At 28.4% G+C, this 15,574-nt stretch overlaps 1 protein-coding gene and 1 pseudogene across 2 annotated transcripts; both read right to left on the bottom strand.

Annotated features, from left to right (window-relative positions):
- Positions 1-4,223: 4,223 nt before the first annotated feature.
- Positions 4,224-6,535, bottom strand: LOC149496057 (cytochrome P450 71B34-like). The gene is made up of 2 exons (XM_089721016.1): positions 5,581-6,535; positions 4,224-5,007 (listed from the first exon to the last, which is right to left on the bottom strand). The coding sequence occupies exons 1-2, from the start codon at positions 6,484-6,486 to the stop codon at positions 4,396-4,398; spliced, it is 1,518 nt and encodes a 505-aa protein (XP_089577142.1). The 5' UTR covers positions 6,487-6,535; the 3' UTR covers positions 4,224-4,395.
- Positions 6,536-12,816: 6,281 nt separating this feature from the next.
- On the bottom strand, positions 12,817-15,163 carry LOC149496056 (cytochrome P450 71B34-like; annotated as a pseudogene). Its single transcript, XR_016320959.1, has 2 exons — positions 14,238-15,163; positions 12,817-13,601 (listed from the first exon to the last, which is right to left on the bottom strand). The product of XR_016320959.1 is annotated as a cytochrome P450 71B34-like (transcript).
- Between the last annotated feature and the right edge of the window lie 411 nt (positions 15,164-15,574).

The raw sequence follows: 15,574 nt of genomic DNA, 5'->3' as shown, positions 1-15,574 counted from the left end.
GAGACCAGGAAGTCCTGGAACAGGAGGACTGGTATTTTCCTGAGCCTGGACTTGGAGTAGCATGGTTGAGACCACCACTACAAGAATCACCATTATTGCTCTTTGCACAGAAGTTCCTTCCATGGTTTTATCACTTCGATTTCTCTGCTTCTTTCTTTATCTTTCAATTTCTTGTTTATGCTGCAAGATAAACCTTAAGGTCTTTATTTATAGTTTAGAAATCAGAGTAATTAAGGAATGTCGTTGCATTTAAATTAAATGAATAATTTCTTGCAATCACTGTAATTAAGGAACTTGCATGGGATTATATCAATCTCTTTCTTTAATTCAGGAATATATTATCAATCATTCAATTCCAGAATTAAGGGTAATACATCAAGAGAATAAGTGAATTTTAAAGATGTTATACATTTTTATTTTATTTTTTAATTATAACCATTATACAAAATTAATTACTTTATTCCTAACGCAAAAGAAATTAATAAAAACACTAATATTTCATTATTCTTGGTCAGGCAAAGAAGAAAATATTGTAGAGTTACTCCCTGAAACTGAATTGTAATTAAATTGAGAATTATTACGCATTGCTCCGAGAAATCAAATATGAGATAAAAATGTGAATCGTGTGTGGTCTGATCGATCTTTTTACCTTTTGTACAAGATATTGGGAGTGTAAGGTCTCGAATTCGAATCCTCTCAACTACAAAGATTATCACCAATTTAGTAAATGTTTCAAAGGGGACGGTTGCCCCTACTATAAAGCCCACGATGTTATTTGTGTCTGTTGGACCTCCCTCCCATGTATCCAAAAAAGATATGAGATAAAAATTATTTAATGAAATGAAATTTGTTTCTCCGGACGAGAATAAGTATACTCCCTGAGCGAAGAAGATGAAAATCATGTAGAAATTCAGGCTCACAAGTCATAATCACACAGGGCCCAATTAATCCAGAATAAAACCCATAAAATGTTGTTGGGCTTACTTCATCGAAAAATCCATACAAAAGCCCGGTCATGTAGTCATAGCGAAAAGCCCAACTTCAAAACTGGGAACCGTTCTGCAACATTATTTTAATCCATATAGTTTGATGAAATTAACTCTTTCATTCTATATTTTTAAAAAACAGATGAATAGGTTTTTATAATTCTCATAAAATAACTAATTGGTCCTTTTACCCATTAACTACAAAACGTTAACAGATGGAAGGATCAGTTAGTTGACTTTTTGAAACTGCGGGGGTGAAATAGTTAGTTTCGTGAAACTACAAGGACTAAATAGTTAGGTTTTATTCTCTCACCTAATTATTTGACTTTTACCTCTAAGTGGGAGCAATACGTGATCTTAAACATCTAGAATATGTATTTGAATAATTTGCTTATGTATTTTTTATTAAATGATAAAAGATAAAATTATACACTTTTTCTTAAATTCTTAAGTGATTAACTGAAATATTAATTAACACAGTTAATTATTATAACTCAATTGATATATTTAGTTAATTATTTATTTTCTCTCTTTGAAATTCTCATATATTCATATTAAATGAGGTGTTAGAATATTTAATTTTAATGAAATAAATTTTAGTGAATTGAAATAATATTTAATTCTATTTATTAATCTAAATTATATTATTTAATTAATTTTTATTAACTATGACTCTGTTATAACTCCATTGGTTTTTTTATAGAATAAAAACTATTTAATAAAAATTTTAATGTTTATTAAATGTAAATATATATTAATTATAATAAAATCCTCAATTACATTTATTAGTTAGTAACTTCATTATTTAATAAAAATTTTAATTTTTATTAAATAAAATAAATTATAATGAAAAAATAAAATATCACATCATCACTTCCATATTCTAATATGTTGCCACGTAAGTATTTATGATATAATATCATATCATACATGGTTCATATCTTATATGGTTCACACACATAAGATTTAAATTTATTATTTTTTTTAAGAAAAATTTTAATAAAATTGCCTCATTCTATATATTTTGTAAAAGCAACTGTGCTTTAACACCAAACCTTGGTTGCAAATCACTTAAAAAATTATGTTCTATAAACTATTTCAACAAAAATAATTTTAAGTGAAATTTAATAATTAATAATCTCTTGTATTACATTTGCAGGAGCAGAGCAGCAAGAACAATAATCAGATGATGATAATAATAAACCCAAATCAGATTTCCAACTCAAATATCAGATTTTGTAAGTGTACATTGTTATGGGTCATTCTAATTGTTCAATTTAGAATGCAAAACATAAAATAGCTTAAAGCAGGGGATGAGGATGAGCAAATTAGGCTTTTCTATTTGTTCTTCTGCTGTTTCCAAACCCATAAACAAACCCCCATTTTCAATAACACAATAAAAGAAGCAAAATAAATACATTCATAGAAATTGTCATGATAAGCAGGTTTGATCATTTGATAGGAAAATCAACTTCAAATTTTAATCGGTTGCTCATTTGGACCTTTTTGAATCAGCCACAAGAACTTAAATTCGTGACAGTAAAATAAAAGATTAGATGATAGTTAATCGATTGGTACATGTTTGAAGAACTAGATTTATCATTATATTATATTACACTTCAAAAATAAAAATCAACCAAACACCGTAATCCATTTCATAATATAACTATTATTCCATTATATCGATGATTACATCATATTAAACATGCCCTGAGGGCATTGAAATTTTAGTACCTTTACATCATAGAAGAAGCCGCCTATATTACGACTTCTGTAGCCAAATCTAAAATGATCTTTTGTTGGTGAGACATGGGTCGATGAAATGGATTGCTGATGGAAATGGGAAGTAACAAAATTAGGATTCTAGGCCATGTTTGGTACCGTATAATTAAACATGTAATGGAATAAAAATTATATTACATAATTAATTACATTGTTTGATTAGACTTTTTTTTAACGGGTGTAATGTAATTCATTATTTAAATTGATGTAATATTTATTACATAAAAAAAATATATGTATTGTCCATTACATCAAACACATGTAATACCAATTACAATAAGTCATCCAAATTAAAACTCTATCACTACCACCACCGCTCGACTACCACCAATGACATAGCCAGAAAATTTAATCAGGGGTCTATTTAAAATATATAGTTTACAAAAATTTTATATATATATATATATATATATATATATATATATATATATATATATATAAAATGATAAATCCTTAAAAAATATATTTTATTATAGAAATTGGAAGAACAGAATTAAAAAACACTAAAAATATCAAAATGCCTGAAATTTTATAATTAATTGATTTATTCAGCGAAAATAAATCAAAAAAGATTTTTAATGACTTTAACTTCTATTTTGTGATATTATATTTTTTTTGGGTTTATCTTCTTTTAATTCAAATAAATTTATAAATCTAAATTGTTTTTAATAACTTAATATACCGAATATCTTTCGGTTCAAATATTTATTTTATATTACTAATGATGTGGTGGTAGAGTGGTAGTTGTGGTGATGGTGGAGGTGGAGTGATGGTGATAATACTATTTACATGACATATTTTCAAACAAATATAAAAAAGGAATTGTGATTACATTCTATAAATTTTTCCAATTATATTATCAAACATAGTAATATAATTATATTTTTCATTGTATTACATATTTGATTATATTACATTACATCACATAAAACCAAACATAGCCTTAGGATATTTGGAAATACGAATTGGATCCTTAAAACCATAATGAGGTTTTGGCTATTGAGAGGTCTAGATTTTTCGAAAGAATATAATAGTGCAAAAATTATTTATTTTATTATTTATTTTAGAAGAGAATAACGTATTCTTTTTTTCATGGATAAAATGTTTTCTTCAAAAAAAAAAAAAAATATTAAAATTTTACTAATTAAGGTATATTCTTTATACAATATTATCAAATTAGTGCTATGAAATGAAGAGATATTAAAGTCTTTATAAATCACTCTCTCAAATTAGTATTAGTAATAGCTTATGTGCTTATAGAAAGTACTTATCTACCCAGACCACTAAACTACCATTCAACTTCTACAAGTATTTTTCACTCAGGACCCCTCCGTATAGTTGACACAGAACTTCAAACTTGTTTAAATTTGTATTTATGTATATTGCAAAACCAATGACTTATTTGTTGGTTTTTATTCCAATTACAAACACATTATTTTTATAAAAAAAAAAATCTTATAATAATAAAAGATTTGTTGAATACATATGAATGACTTTAGTACAATGATAAAGTTGTTCACTCCACCTGTGTCTGGAGGTCACAACGAAAAGCAGAGAGAAGATTGAGTACATCAATCTTGTCCAAAGGCCACAAATATGAGATGTTTCATAATGAATAATAACTTAATTAGGGTTGATATTTTACTGGAACAAGCACTAAAGGTACTTTCTTATAAGTTGCAAGACCAGCTTTCTCTTCCATGCTAAAATCTTCCTCCTTCATGTCATTAGGCAACCTCCAATCAAACCAATACAAAAGGTTTGCAAGTGCAAGCTCCACCATAGCCATTCCCATGGACATGCCTGGACAACTTCTTCTCCCAGCACCAAATGGTAAAAACTCATAATGTTGACCTTTATAATCAATATCTTTGTCCACAAACCTCTCTGGAAAGAACTTTTCCGCATCTTTCCAAACCTTAGGGTCTCTTGCAATCGCCCAAGCATTGACTTCGATTCGAGTTTGAGGGTAAACTTCATAGCCACCAATATTAAATTTGGAAATGGATTCTCTTGGAATTAATAATGCTCCGGATGAGTGAAGTCTCAAAGTTTCTTTTAATATCAGCTTTAAGTAGTCAAGCTTGTCAATATTACTTTTAGAGAATTCTCTTTTGTTTCCAATGAGAGTTCTAATTTCTTCTTGTGCTTTCTTCATAATCCTGGGGTTTTTAATAAGCTCTGCCATGGCCCACACCAGTATTATTGCTGCAGTATCCACTCCAGCTAAAAATATATCCTGAAAAGTTCACATAAAGAATTTTGTTAGTCACACGCACAACAAGAGCCAAAAGAATATATATATATATATATATATTGTCTAAGACCAATATATATGCTCACCCATGCACCAAATCAATCAACAAATAGGATTTTAAAAAAATTGTTTATGCTTTATTTCTTTTTTAAATTTAATTTTAAGTGCAATAAAATCAAGTTATATCTAATTCTAATAATTGGGTATCACAATATGCGATTTCGGTTAAGTAATCAGTTTATCCATTAGCTTCAGATTCGACCTAAGCATTTAAGGATATATTCGTAGGGTAAAGAACGCATGCCTTGCATGACGCACCGAATTATTTTTTAAAACTTAAAATCAAATAACTTATTATGAAATTAAGTTTTAGTAATAGCTAGTTGTGGCTCGGATATAGTTTATTGAATAAGCTAATTTTTTCCTGGATTTAAATTAATAAAATAAATTCATTTTGCCGATAAAAAAAAAAAGTACTCAGCTAGAAAGCATTCCAATAATTGAGTATTTGAAACATAAATTGGGAAAGAAAAGGAAAAGAACTAGTTAGCTTACCATGAGAATTGCTTTAATATGATCTTGGGATAATTGAAACGCACTAGATTGATCTCTTTCCAAATCCAACAAAACGTCAATAATATCTTCTGTCTCATTCCTTTCCTTTTGGATATGATCATCGATAATCTTTTGGTAGAACTCATCAAATTCTTGAAAATTTTTTTCAAGTCTTGCATGTAAACCTGTAAGCCTATCAACAATCCAACCCACATAAGGAAAAAAGTCAGCTGCAGAAAAACTCCCCAACATGGCAAAACCTTCATGGATCACTTCTTGAAATCTTTCCTGGGTAAATCCTCTTGCTTTCAAACTTTTCCCAAAAGCTGCTCTACAAGTAATATTTGCAGTAAGAGTCAAAGACATTTCACTAAGATCCACAGGAGAAGAAGAAGAAGAAGCTTTTAAAATCGAATCGATGAAAATACCCACTTCTTCTTCTCTAACGGATTGAAACGATTGAACTCTTTTAGCACTAAAAAGTTCAAGGACACAAATCTTTCTCACTTCTCTCCAGTAATCTCCATAAGGTGCAAAAGCCATATCAAGATAGTTGTAAGACAGTCTTCCAGTACCGGTCAAGCGAGGTCTACTGAAACTATTGAGGTCATTTTTTTTGAGAAGCTCTTTTGCGGCTTCTGCAGAGGAGATAACAAGTGTAGGAACTCGACCAAATTGGAGAAGCATGATAGGACCATATTTCTTGGATAGTTGCCATAAAGAGTAATGAGGTAAGGCCCCAAGTTGGTGTAAATTGCCTATTATTGGAAGTCCAGGTGGACCTGGTGGGAGGTTATTGCTAGTTAGTTTCTTCTTCAGAAGAAAAAGTAAGGGGAAAAGAAGAAGAAGAAGAACTAACCACACATGCTGAGGAAGAGAAGCAATTGTTGGTCTCCATGTTTCCATTATCAAGGCATATACTAGAAGAGGAGGAAGTATAACCACTGTGTGTATATATATATATATATATATATATATATATATATATATATATAGAATGCCTTGGCTTAGCATGGGTGGAGTTAATCTTTTGACTGCGTAATAGTACACATTCAAGTTCGAGTCTTATTCCTCAAAATTTAGGACAAAAAAAAAAAAAAAAAAAAAAAAAAAAAAAAAAAACCAAACCAACCAACTATTTTTTATTAACAGTGACTTAGAAATATATACGACTAGTTTGTGCTTCTTAAGAAAAATTTAATTAGGGATCAATAAATAGAGTATTATTGGATATCTAATTCTATCCTATTTGATATGATTATATAAAATTTGTATATTTATAACTGGGCGTGGAATGAGTACACATTTAAATTTATTTTATTTTATTTTTTGAAAGGAATGTTTAAATTTATTTAAACAAACAATAAATTAAAATAAAATAATAACCTCGGAAAATTATTAACTAAACTATAAAACATACTAAAAAGTTTATATTTTGAATATTTTTATAATTCTTGATCACTTTTTTTTTTTTAATGGATATGCTCAATTAATATTTTTTTTAAACAATAATAACATCAACTCATTTTACCCTTTGTTTGGAAAGGAGAGGAAAGAAAATATTGGAGGAAAGAAAATAATAGAGGAAAATAATGAGTAATTATTGATAGGTAAATTCACAAGTGCATGAAATCGCAACAAGTAATAAAGAGTAAGTAGAGTATTGTCCCACGAGAATTGTATACCTAGTACCAAAATTATGTTAACGCACTATTATCTAAACAATAATAAGAAGAATAATTGTAAAATAAAAGAAATAAAATAGAGCAATGAGAAAAAAAATCATATATTTATAATTATATTGTTACTTTTTTTTTATTATAAAATTACAGATTTTATAAAAAAATCAAACAAATGGGTTCGGTTCGATTTTTAAATACTTGATTTAAGACCGTGAAAGTGTATAATAAAAAGATGAATAATCAAAGGAACTAAAAAAAAGGTTCATCCATAAAATTAAAAAATGGACGATTAAATTTACTCTCAATTTTATTGATTTGACATTGAGATATTATTTTTTTTTAATCAATGAAGTGTCTAAATTTTCTTAAATTCTTTAGCAAATGATTTAAACATTTCATTGAATTCCTAAATTCAAATGAAATGATCAAATGGATAAAAAGTTGAAATAAATATTTAAACTAAAATTCAATAATGGGTTAGTTTTAGTGTTACATCACTTGGCAAAACCCTTGATTTTTTTTTTTTTTGAACAGAAAAGAAAAATAAGATTTTATTAGTGAAGATTAAGAGAAAGGGTAGGATTAGCACTCTATGAGGGTCCTATTTATTAAATATTTAATTTAAAAGCAACGAGATTTTATTCATTTCATGAGCTATGTGGATATAATTAGCATAATAAGTTTGATAATAAGGAAATACTTAAACGATTAATTAAATTTTGTGATTTTCATTAAAAGATTTCAAAATTTTTATGAGACAGAAATGATTATGAGAAAGAATTAGTAACTTTGATTTAGATAGTACTATAAGATCACCATATGTGGATGAAGACACCTTACAAAAGATAAGCAATTAGAACCTTTTATGTTTGTGTGGATATAAAGAGTGGTGGGAGAGAGAATTTTAGAATTTGTTATTATGCCATTATCTAGTGGAAAGAAATAAAAACATCATGTGAAAGAAACTGGTGAAGACAGTTAAGCCTTTAACCTTTGCCTACTGTTCGATAATATTAGTTGTTTTAGTTACTATTAACTGTTTTATTAGCTCTTAGATGTTAGCTATTACCTTTAGTTGATAACTGTTTATATAGCAGTTTAAATTAAAAGTGTTTGAAGAAAAAAACTATTTGGTGATAATTGTTTATATAGCGGTTTAATTTTAAACGTGTTCGGATATAAGTATTTAAAAAAATATTTCAACAGATTTAGAATGGATATGAATATTCAAAATTCACATATGCGCGTGCAGTTTCCATTCCTATTAACAGTGGGACCTATGCATCACTTAAATCAGCAGAAGGACCAAGCCACGCCCTTTCAGCGTCTAGCAGCACGATTTGTTTCATGTATTGGCTTCTACTTTTGCTATTTTGTTTCGTGCATTGATGGTGAAGTTTTAGAATTTCTTCGGCAAAAAACACTTTAAAATTTTATTTGTCCACTTGAAACCTTTGTACTATTATTTTTAATGAAATTAAGTACTTATTTAAATATAGACCTTTGGTTTAAAAATCGGACCAAAATAGTTAATTTGTTTTTATATATTTCATATAATAAAATTCAAAGGTGAATTTATATATTAGTTTTTTATTGTCATATGACAAATTTTATATATTGGCTTCGTATTGTCATAACAAATTTTAGTGCCTTGTGTTATTACCAGTAGAATTTCATTTGCGTATAAGCAGTGAAAGATGAAATTTGCAATTTAGGGTTTAAAAATTATTTTAAATAAATACAACTTTGTTCGAAATAACACTATACCCTCAGCTCACTAAATTAATAAAAATAACTATAGTTGAGAGAATTCGAACTCAAGATCTTCCACTGTTCACATAAAAGAGAAAATCAACTAAACCACTACCTGATTGATATAATTTTATCTTCTTTAGTAAATTGATGGATGACAATATTTAGTTTTAAGGAGTTTAACTATTTTTTGAAAATTGTATGACACAAAACTATTTTTAGAAAATTATATTAAACAAAACTACTTTTAGAAAATTAATGCAATTAATGTTGATTTAGTAACTTTTTATCCAATTAAATTATATACGGCCTCATTGATTAAGTTTGAGGCAACATCAACAAGTTTGAGATGATAGATTGTTAAAAGAAAATAGTTTTATCAATCGATAAAAATTAAAAAACTTAACCAAAATTGTAAGAATGGTCAAAGTGCAAAATTAACTAATTTATTAATTGAATTAGAATAATTTACTTAAAATAATTAATTATGCTAATTAAGATTTTAGTTCATTACTTGAGAATTTCAAAAGGAGTGTATAAGTAAGCAAATTATTTAATTAAGCAATACAAATATAAATTATAATAATTTTTTTAAATATTATATTCAATTTAATTAAAAAACAGAAAATTATATGATTCGCTCATTGCGCGGGTACACGACTAAATATATAAAAGCTCAACCAAGTTTGCTTTTGTGGCATGATATTATGAAATTTGGTTAGTGATGTGAAATTTTATTATTTATCAAATTTTTAATATTTTTATTTAATTATATATTTTTAAAATTAAATTATAAAATTTTTTATTTTATTTATTCAATAATTAATATCCATATAATATTTTTATTTCATTAATTAATAAAAAAATCATTGGTTTCTTTTTTTGCAATAATTAATAATCTAAATAATAATTGACAGCTTAATTCGCAAGTGTACGAAATCGCTACAAGTAATATAGGGTGAGTAGAGTATCGTATCCACAGGGATTGTATACCAAGTACCAAAATTATGTTATCTTGTTATTATTTAAACGATAAATGAGGAAATTGTTTATAGAAATTAAATTCAATAAGTAAAAATAAGAAGTTAAGCAAGCAATTATTGATTAAAGAAATCAAGGAAGTAAAACTACTAGGGGTTTTGATTTCACTTAACTCTATCCAATTTATTTCATTAGTTCATTGATCAATTTAATTATTCAAGTAGGGGAAACAACCCAAAAATCACTAACAAGCTCTCCCGATGTATTGTTAGCTATTTTAATCCGGTCTAATTACCTATCTTCCAATAGCGCAATCAAACATGAATTAAATCATTAAGTTTTATGGCTTTTTTTTGTGAATTCATAACCTAAGGTCATTAACTTATGAAAACCCCCATGAGTCAAACCATATAGCTTCCGCATCAAGTTATTATTCTCATGTGTTTTATTAACCTTTTCATATCAAAGATCCTTCTTCCGATAGTGATAATTGAAATAAATCAATCTAGGGGAAAATTCTGCCTAGAAGCATTAAGTTCATTAATAAATCATAACTTGAATAAAGAAAAATAAATCTAATTACATAAATTGGAAAAAAGATTAAGCTACATCAAACCCCTAGTATAAGAACTTAGTTACACATAGTACTTAAACAAGACTCAATAATACTTGATAAATATTCCATAATCAATAAGAATAATGAAAGAAATAAACAAGATTAAGAGTTTAGAAATAAGAACTAGTAATAAGTTGCTTGAATGGCTTCCTTGAAACTTTGCACAACTCTTGAATACTTAACTTCTAAAAAAAAAATAAAACTATGTACAAGACTAAGAAATGAGAGATGGGAGAAGAGATGTAGAGTATGCCAATTCCTTCTTACAATGCATCATTCCTCTCTTTATATAGACTTCTTGGGAGAGAACTTCTACATTGTTTAGGGAATAAATTCCACCTTGTTTATAGAATAAAGTTCTCAATCAAGCCTTGAATTTCTCTCAATCATGTCTTCCATGTGCATAAATTAAGGCTTGATTTGTATGTGAAGAAAGTTGTCCAAGATTAGCTCCATAAATTAGTGGAAGTTGGTTGGCAACCTTTGACTAAATTTAGGATTCCTTGCTTGGCACGGGCGTGCACTGTAGCACGGGTTGGGGCGTGCACTCCTCTGGAAGTCTTATGCAATAACAACACGGGCGTGCTGATTAGCACGGGCACTGTAGCACGGGCGTGCTGATTAGCACGGTCACTGTAGCACGGGTACTGTAGCTGTTGCACGGGCGTGCTGATTAGCACGGTCTGGGGCGTGCACTCCTCTGGAAGTCATATGTAATGACAGCACGGGCACTGTAGCACGGCGTGTTACTGTAGCACGGGCGTGCTACTGTAGCACGGGCGTGCTTAATGAATTTGTACCTTATTTTTGTCCTTTTTCTTGCCAAACCCTACATTTTTCCTCAAAATCAAGTGAGTTGTGTTTCAAGGAAGCTTTTAAATAAAAACATATCAATATTACATAAAAACTAATTAAATAAATTAAAAGCAATAGAAATTTTAATCAAAATCACAATAAAAAAATACTATAAAAATAACACTTATCAATAATTTTATGGTTTGAGTAAAATAGATTATTTCAATTTGCAAAGGTAATATTTCTATTTATTATTTTTGATTTAGTTTAGAAGGTAAATTTATTATTTTAAATTTGTTAGGGTAGAGTGCTTTTATCATTTTTAAATTTATAGAAAAAATTGGATTAATAATTTTATTATAATAGTCAAAGACTAAAAAATATATCTTTTAAAGAAAAGAGTAAATGATACATATTATTACTCTTATCATGTAATTAAACTTAATTCGTATCAATTATTTATATATTTTTAAACTTTTATTTATTATCTTTATGATCTTTTATGAATCTTTTAATATATCAAAAAAAAATAAATAAATAATTAAATATGCAATTGTTTATAGCCTTACAGTTGAAATAGAATAAATAACCAATCAAATAATTTTAAAACATAAAAATAATGTAACTCTTTCATAATAAATCATATAAAGCATTAACCCGCGCAATGTATCATTATTGCTCTTTGCACAGAAGTTCCTTCCATGGTTTTATCACTTTGATTTCTCTGCTTCTTTCTTTATCTTTCAATTTCTTGTTTATGCTGCAAGATAAACCATAAGGTCTTTATTTATAGTCTAGAAATCAGAGTAATTAAGGAATGTCGTTGCATTTAAATTAAATGAATAATTTCTTGTAATCACTGTAATTAAGGAACTTGCATGGGATTATATCAATCTCTTTATTTAATTGAGGAATATATTATCAATCATTCAATCCCATAATTAAGGGTAATACATCAAGAGAATAAGTGAATTTTAAAGATGTTATATATTTTTATTTTCTTTTAATTATAACCATTATAAAAAAATTAATTACTTTATTCCTACCACAAAAGAAATTAATAAAAACACTAATATTTCATTAATTCTTGGTTAGGCAAAGGAGAAAATATTGCTGAGTTACTTCCTGAGCATAAACTATAATTAAATTGATTATTACGAATTGATTTGAAAAGTCAAAAATGAGATAAAAATGCTAATCAGTTATGGTCTGATTAGTCTTCTTATCTCTTCACAAGATAATATCAGATTCTGTAAGTGTACATTGTTATGGTTCATTCTAATTGTTCAATTTAGAATGCAAAACATAAAATAGCTTAAAGCAGGAGATGGGGATGAGCAAATTGCAAAACCAATGATTTATTTGTGGGTTTTTATTCCAATTACAAACACATTATTATTATAAAAAAAATCTTATAATAATAAAAGATTTATTGATACATTTAAATGACTTTAGTACAATGATAAAGTTGTTCACTCCACTTGTGTCTGGAGGTCACAACGAAAAGCAGAGAGAAGATTGAGTACATCAATCTTGTCCAAAGGCCACAAATATGAGATATTTCATACTTAATAATAACTTAATTAGGGTTGATATTTTACTGGAACAAGCACTAAAGGTACTTTCTTATAAGTTGCAAGACTAGCTTTCTCTTCCATGCTTAAATCTTCCTCCTTCATGTCATTAGGCAACCTCCAATCAAACCAATACAAAAGGTTAGCAAGTGCAAGCTCCGCCATAGCCATTCCCATGGACATGCCTGGACAACTTCTTCTCCCAGCACCAAATGGTAAAGACTCATAATGTTGACCTTTATAATCAATATCTTTGTCCACAAACCTCTCTGGAAAGAACTTTTCCGCATCTTTCCAAACCTTAGGGTCTCTTCCGATCGCCCAAGCATTGACTTCGATTCGAGTTTTAGGGTAAACTTCATAGCCACCAATATTAAATTTGGAAATGGATTCTCTTGGAATTAATAATGCTCCGGATGAGTGAAGTCTCAAAGTTTCTTTTAATATCATCTTTAAGTAGTCAAGCTTGTCAATATTACTTTTAGAGAATTCTCTTTTGTTTCCAATGAGAGTTCTAATTTCTTCTTGTGCTTTCTTCATAATCCTGGGGTTTTTAATAAGCTCTGCCATGGCCCACACCAGTATTATTGCTGCAGTATCCACTCCAGCTAAAAATATATCCTGAAAGTTCACATAAAGAATTTTGTTAGTCACACGCACAACAAGAGCCAAAAGAATATATATATATATATATATATATATATATATATATATATATATATATATATATATATATATATATATATATATATATATATATATTGTCTAAGACCAATATATATGCTCACCCATGCACTAAATCAATCAACAAATAGGATTTTAAAAAAATTGTTTATGCTTTATTTCTTTTTTAAATTTAATTTTAAGTGCAATAAAATCAAGTTATATCTAATTCTAATAATTGGATATCAAAATGTGCGATTTCGGTTAAGTAATCAGTTTATCCATTAGTTTCAAATTCGACCTAAGCATGTAAGGTCATATTCGTAGGGTAAAGAAAGCATGCCTCGCATGACGCACCAAATTATTTTTTAAAACTTAAATCAAATAACTTATTATGAGTTAACTTTTAGTAATAGCTAGTTGTGGCTCGGATATAGTTTATTGAATAAGCTAATTTTTTTCTGGATTTAAATTAATAAAATAAATTCATTTTGCCGATAAAAAAAAAAAAAGTACTCAGCTAGAAAGCATTCCAATAATTGAGTATTTGAAACATAAATTGGGAAAGAAAAGGAAAAGAACTAGTTAGCTTACCATGAGAATTGCTTTAATATGATCTTGGGATAATTGAAATGCACTAGATTGATCTCTTTCCAAATCCAACAAAACGTCAATAATATCTTCTGTCTCATTCCTTTCCTTTTGGATATGATCATCGATAATCTTTTGGTAGAACTCATCAAATTCTTAAAAATTTTTTTCAAGTCTTGCATGTAAACCTGTAAGCCTATCAACAATCCAACCCACATAAGGAAAAAAGTCAGCTGCAGAAAAACTCCCCAACATGGCAAAACCTTCATGGATCACTTCTTGAAATCTTTCCTGGGTAAATCCACTTGCTTTTAAACTTTTCCCAAAAGCTGCTCTACAAGTAATATTTGCAGTAAGAGTCAAAGACATTTCACTAAGATCCACAGATGAAGAAGAAGAAGCAGCTTTTAAAATCGAATCGATGAAAATCCCCACTTCTTCTTCTCTAATGGATTGAAACGATTGAACTCTTTTAGCACTAAAAAGTTCAAGAACACAAATCTTTCTCACTTCTCTCCAGTAATCTCCATAAGGTGGAAAAGCCATATCAAGATAGTTGTAAGACAGTCTTCCAGTACCAGCCAAGGGAGGTCTACTGCAACTATTGAGGTCATTTTTTTTGAGAAACTATTTTGCAGCTTCTGCAGAGGAGATAACAAGTGTAGGAACTCTACCAAATTGGAGAAGCATGACAGGACCATATTTCTTGGATAGTTGCCATAAAGAGTAATGAGGTGAGGCCCCAAGTTGGTGTAAATTGCCTATTATTGGAAGTCCAGGTGGACCTGGTGGGAGGTTATTGCTAGTTAGTTTCTTCTTCAGAAGAAAAAGTAAGGGGAAAAGAAGAAGAAGAGCTAACCACACATGCTGAGGAAGAGAAGCAATTGTTAGTCTCCATGTTTCCATTATCAAGGCATATACTAGAAGAAGAGGACGTATAACCACTGTGTGTGTGTGTATATATATATATATATATATATATATATATATATAGAATGCCTTGGCTTAGCATGGGTGGAATTAATCTTTTGACTGGGTAATAGCACACATTCAAGTTCGAGTTTATTCCTCAAAATTTAGGAGGAAAAAAAAAAAAAAATACCAAACCAACCAACTACTTTTTATTAACAATGACTTAGAAATATATAAGACTAGTTTGTGCTTCTTAAGAAAAATTTAATTAGGGATCAATAAATAGAGTATTATTGGATATCTAATTCTATCCTATTTGATATGATTATATAAAATTTGTATATTTATAACTGGGCGTGGATTGAGTACACATTTAAATTTATTTTATTTTATTTTTTGAAAGGAATGTTTAAATTTATTTAAACAAA

The sequence above is a fragment of the Jatropha curcas genome, chromosome 5 (assembly GCF_041381405.1).
Source record: "Jatropha curcas cultivar XTBG-Jc1 chromosome 5, XTBG_Jcur_1.0, whole genome shotgun sequence".
Lineage (NCBI taxonomy): Eukaryota > Viridiplantae > Streptophyta > Magnoliopsida > Malpighiales > Euphorbiaceae > Jatropha > Jatropha curcas.
This window is presented reverse-complemented; position numbering and strand designations above follow the sequence as displayed.

Coding starts and splice junctions, on each gene's coding strand:
- LOC149496057 (XM_089721016.1), bottom strand. CDS start 6,486: ATGGAAACATGGAGACCAACAATTGCTTCTCTTCCTCAGCATGTGTGG. Junction 5,008..5,580: donor ATATTAAAGCAATTCTCATG/GTAAGCTAACTA, acceptor TGAACTTTTCAG/GATATATTTTTAGCTGGAGT.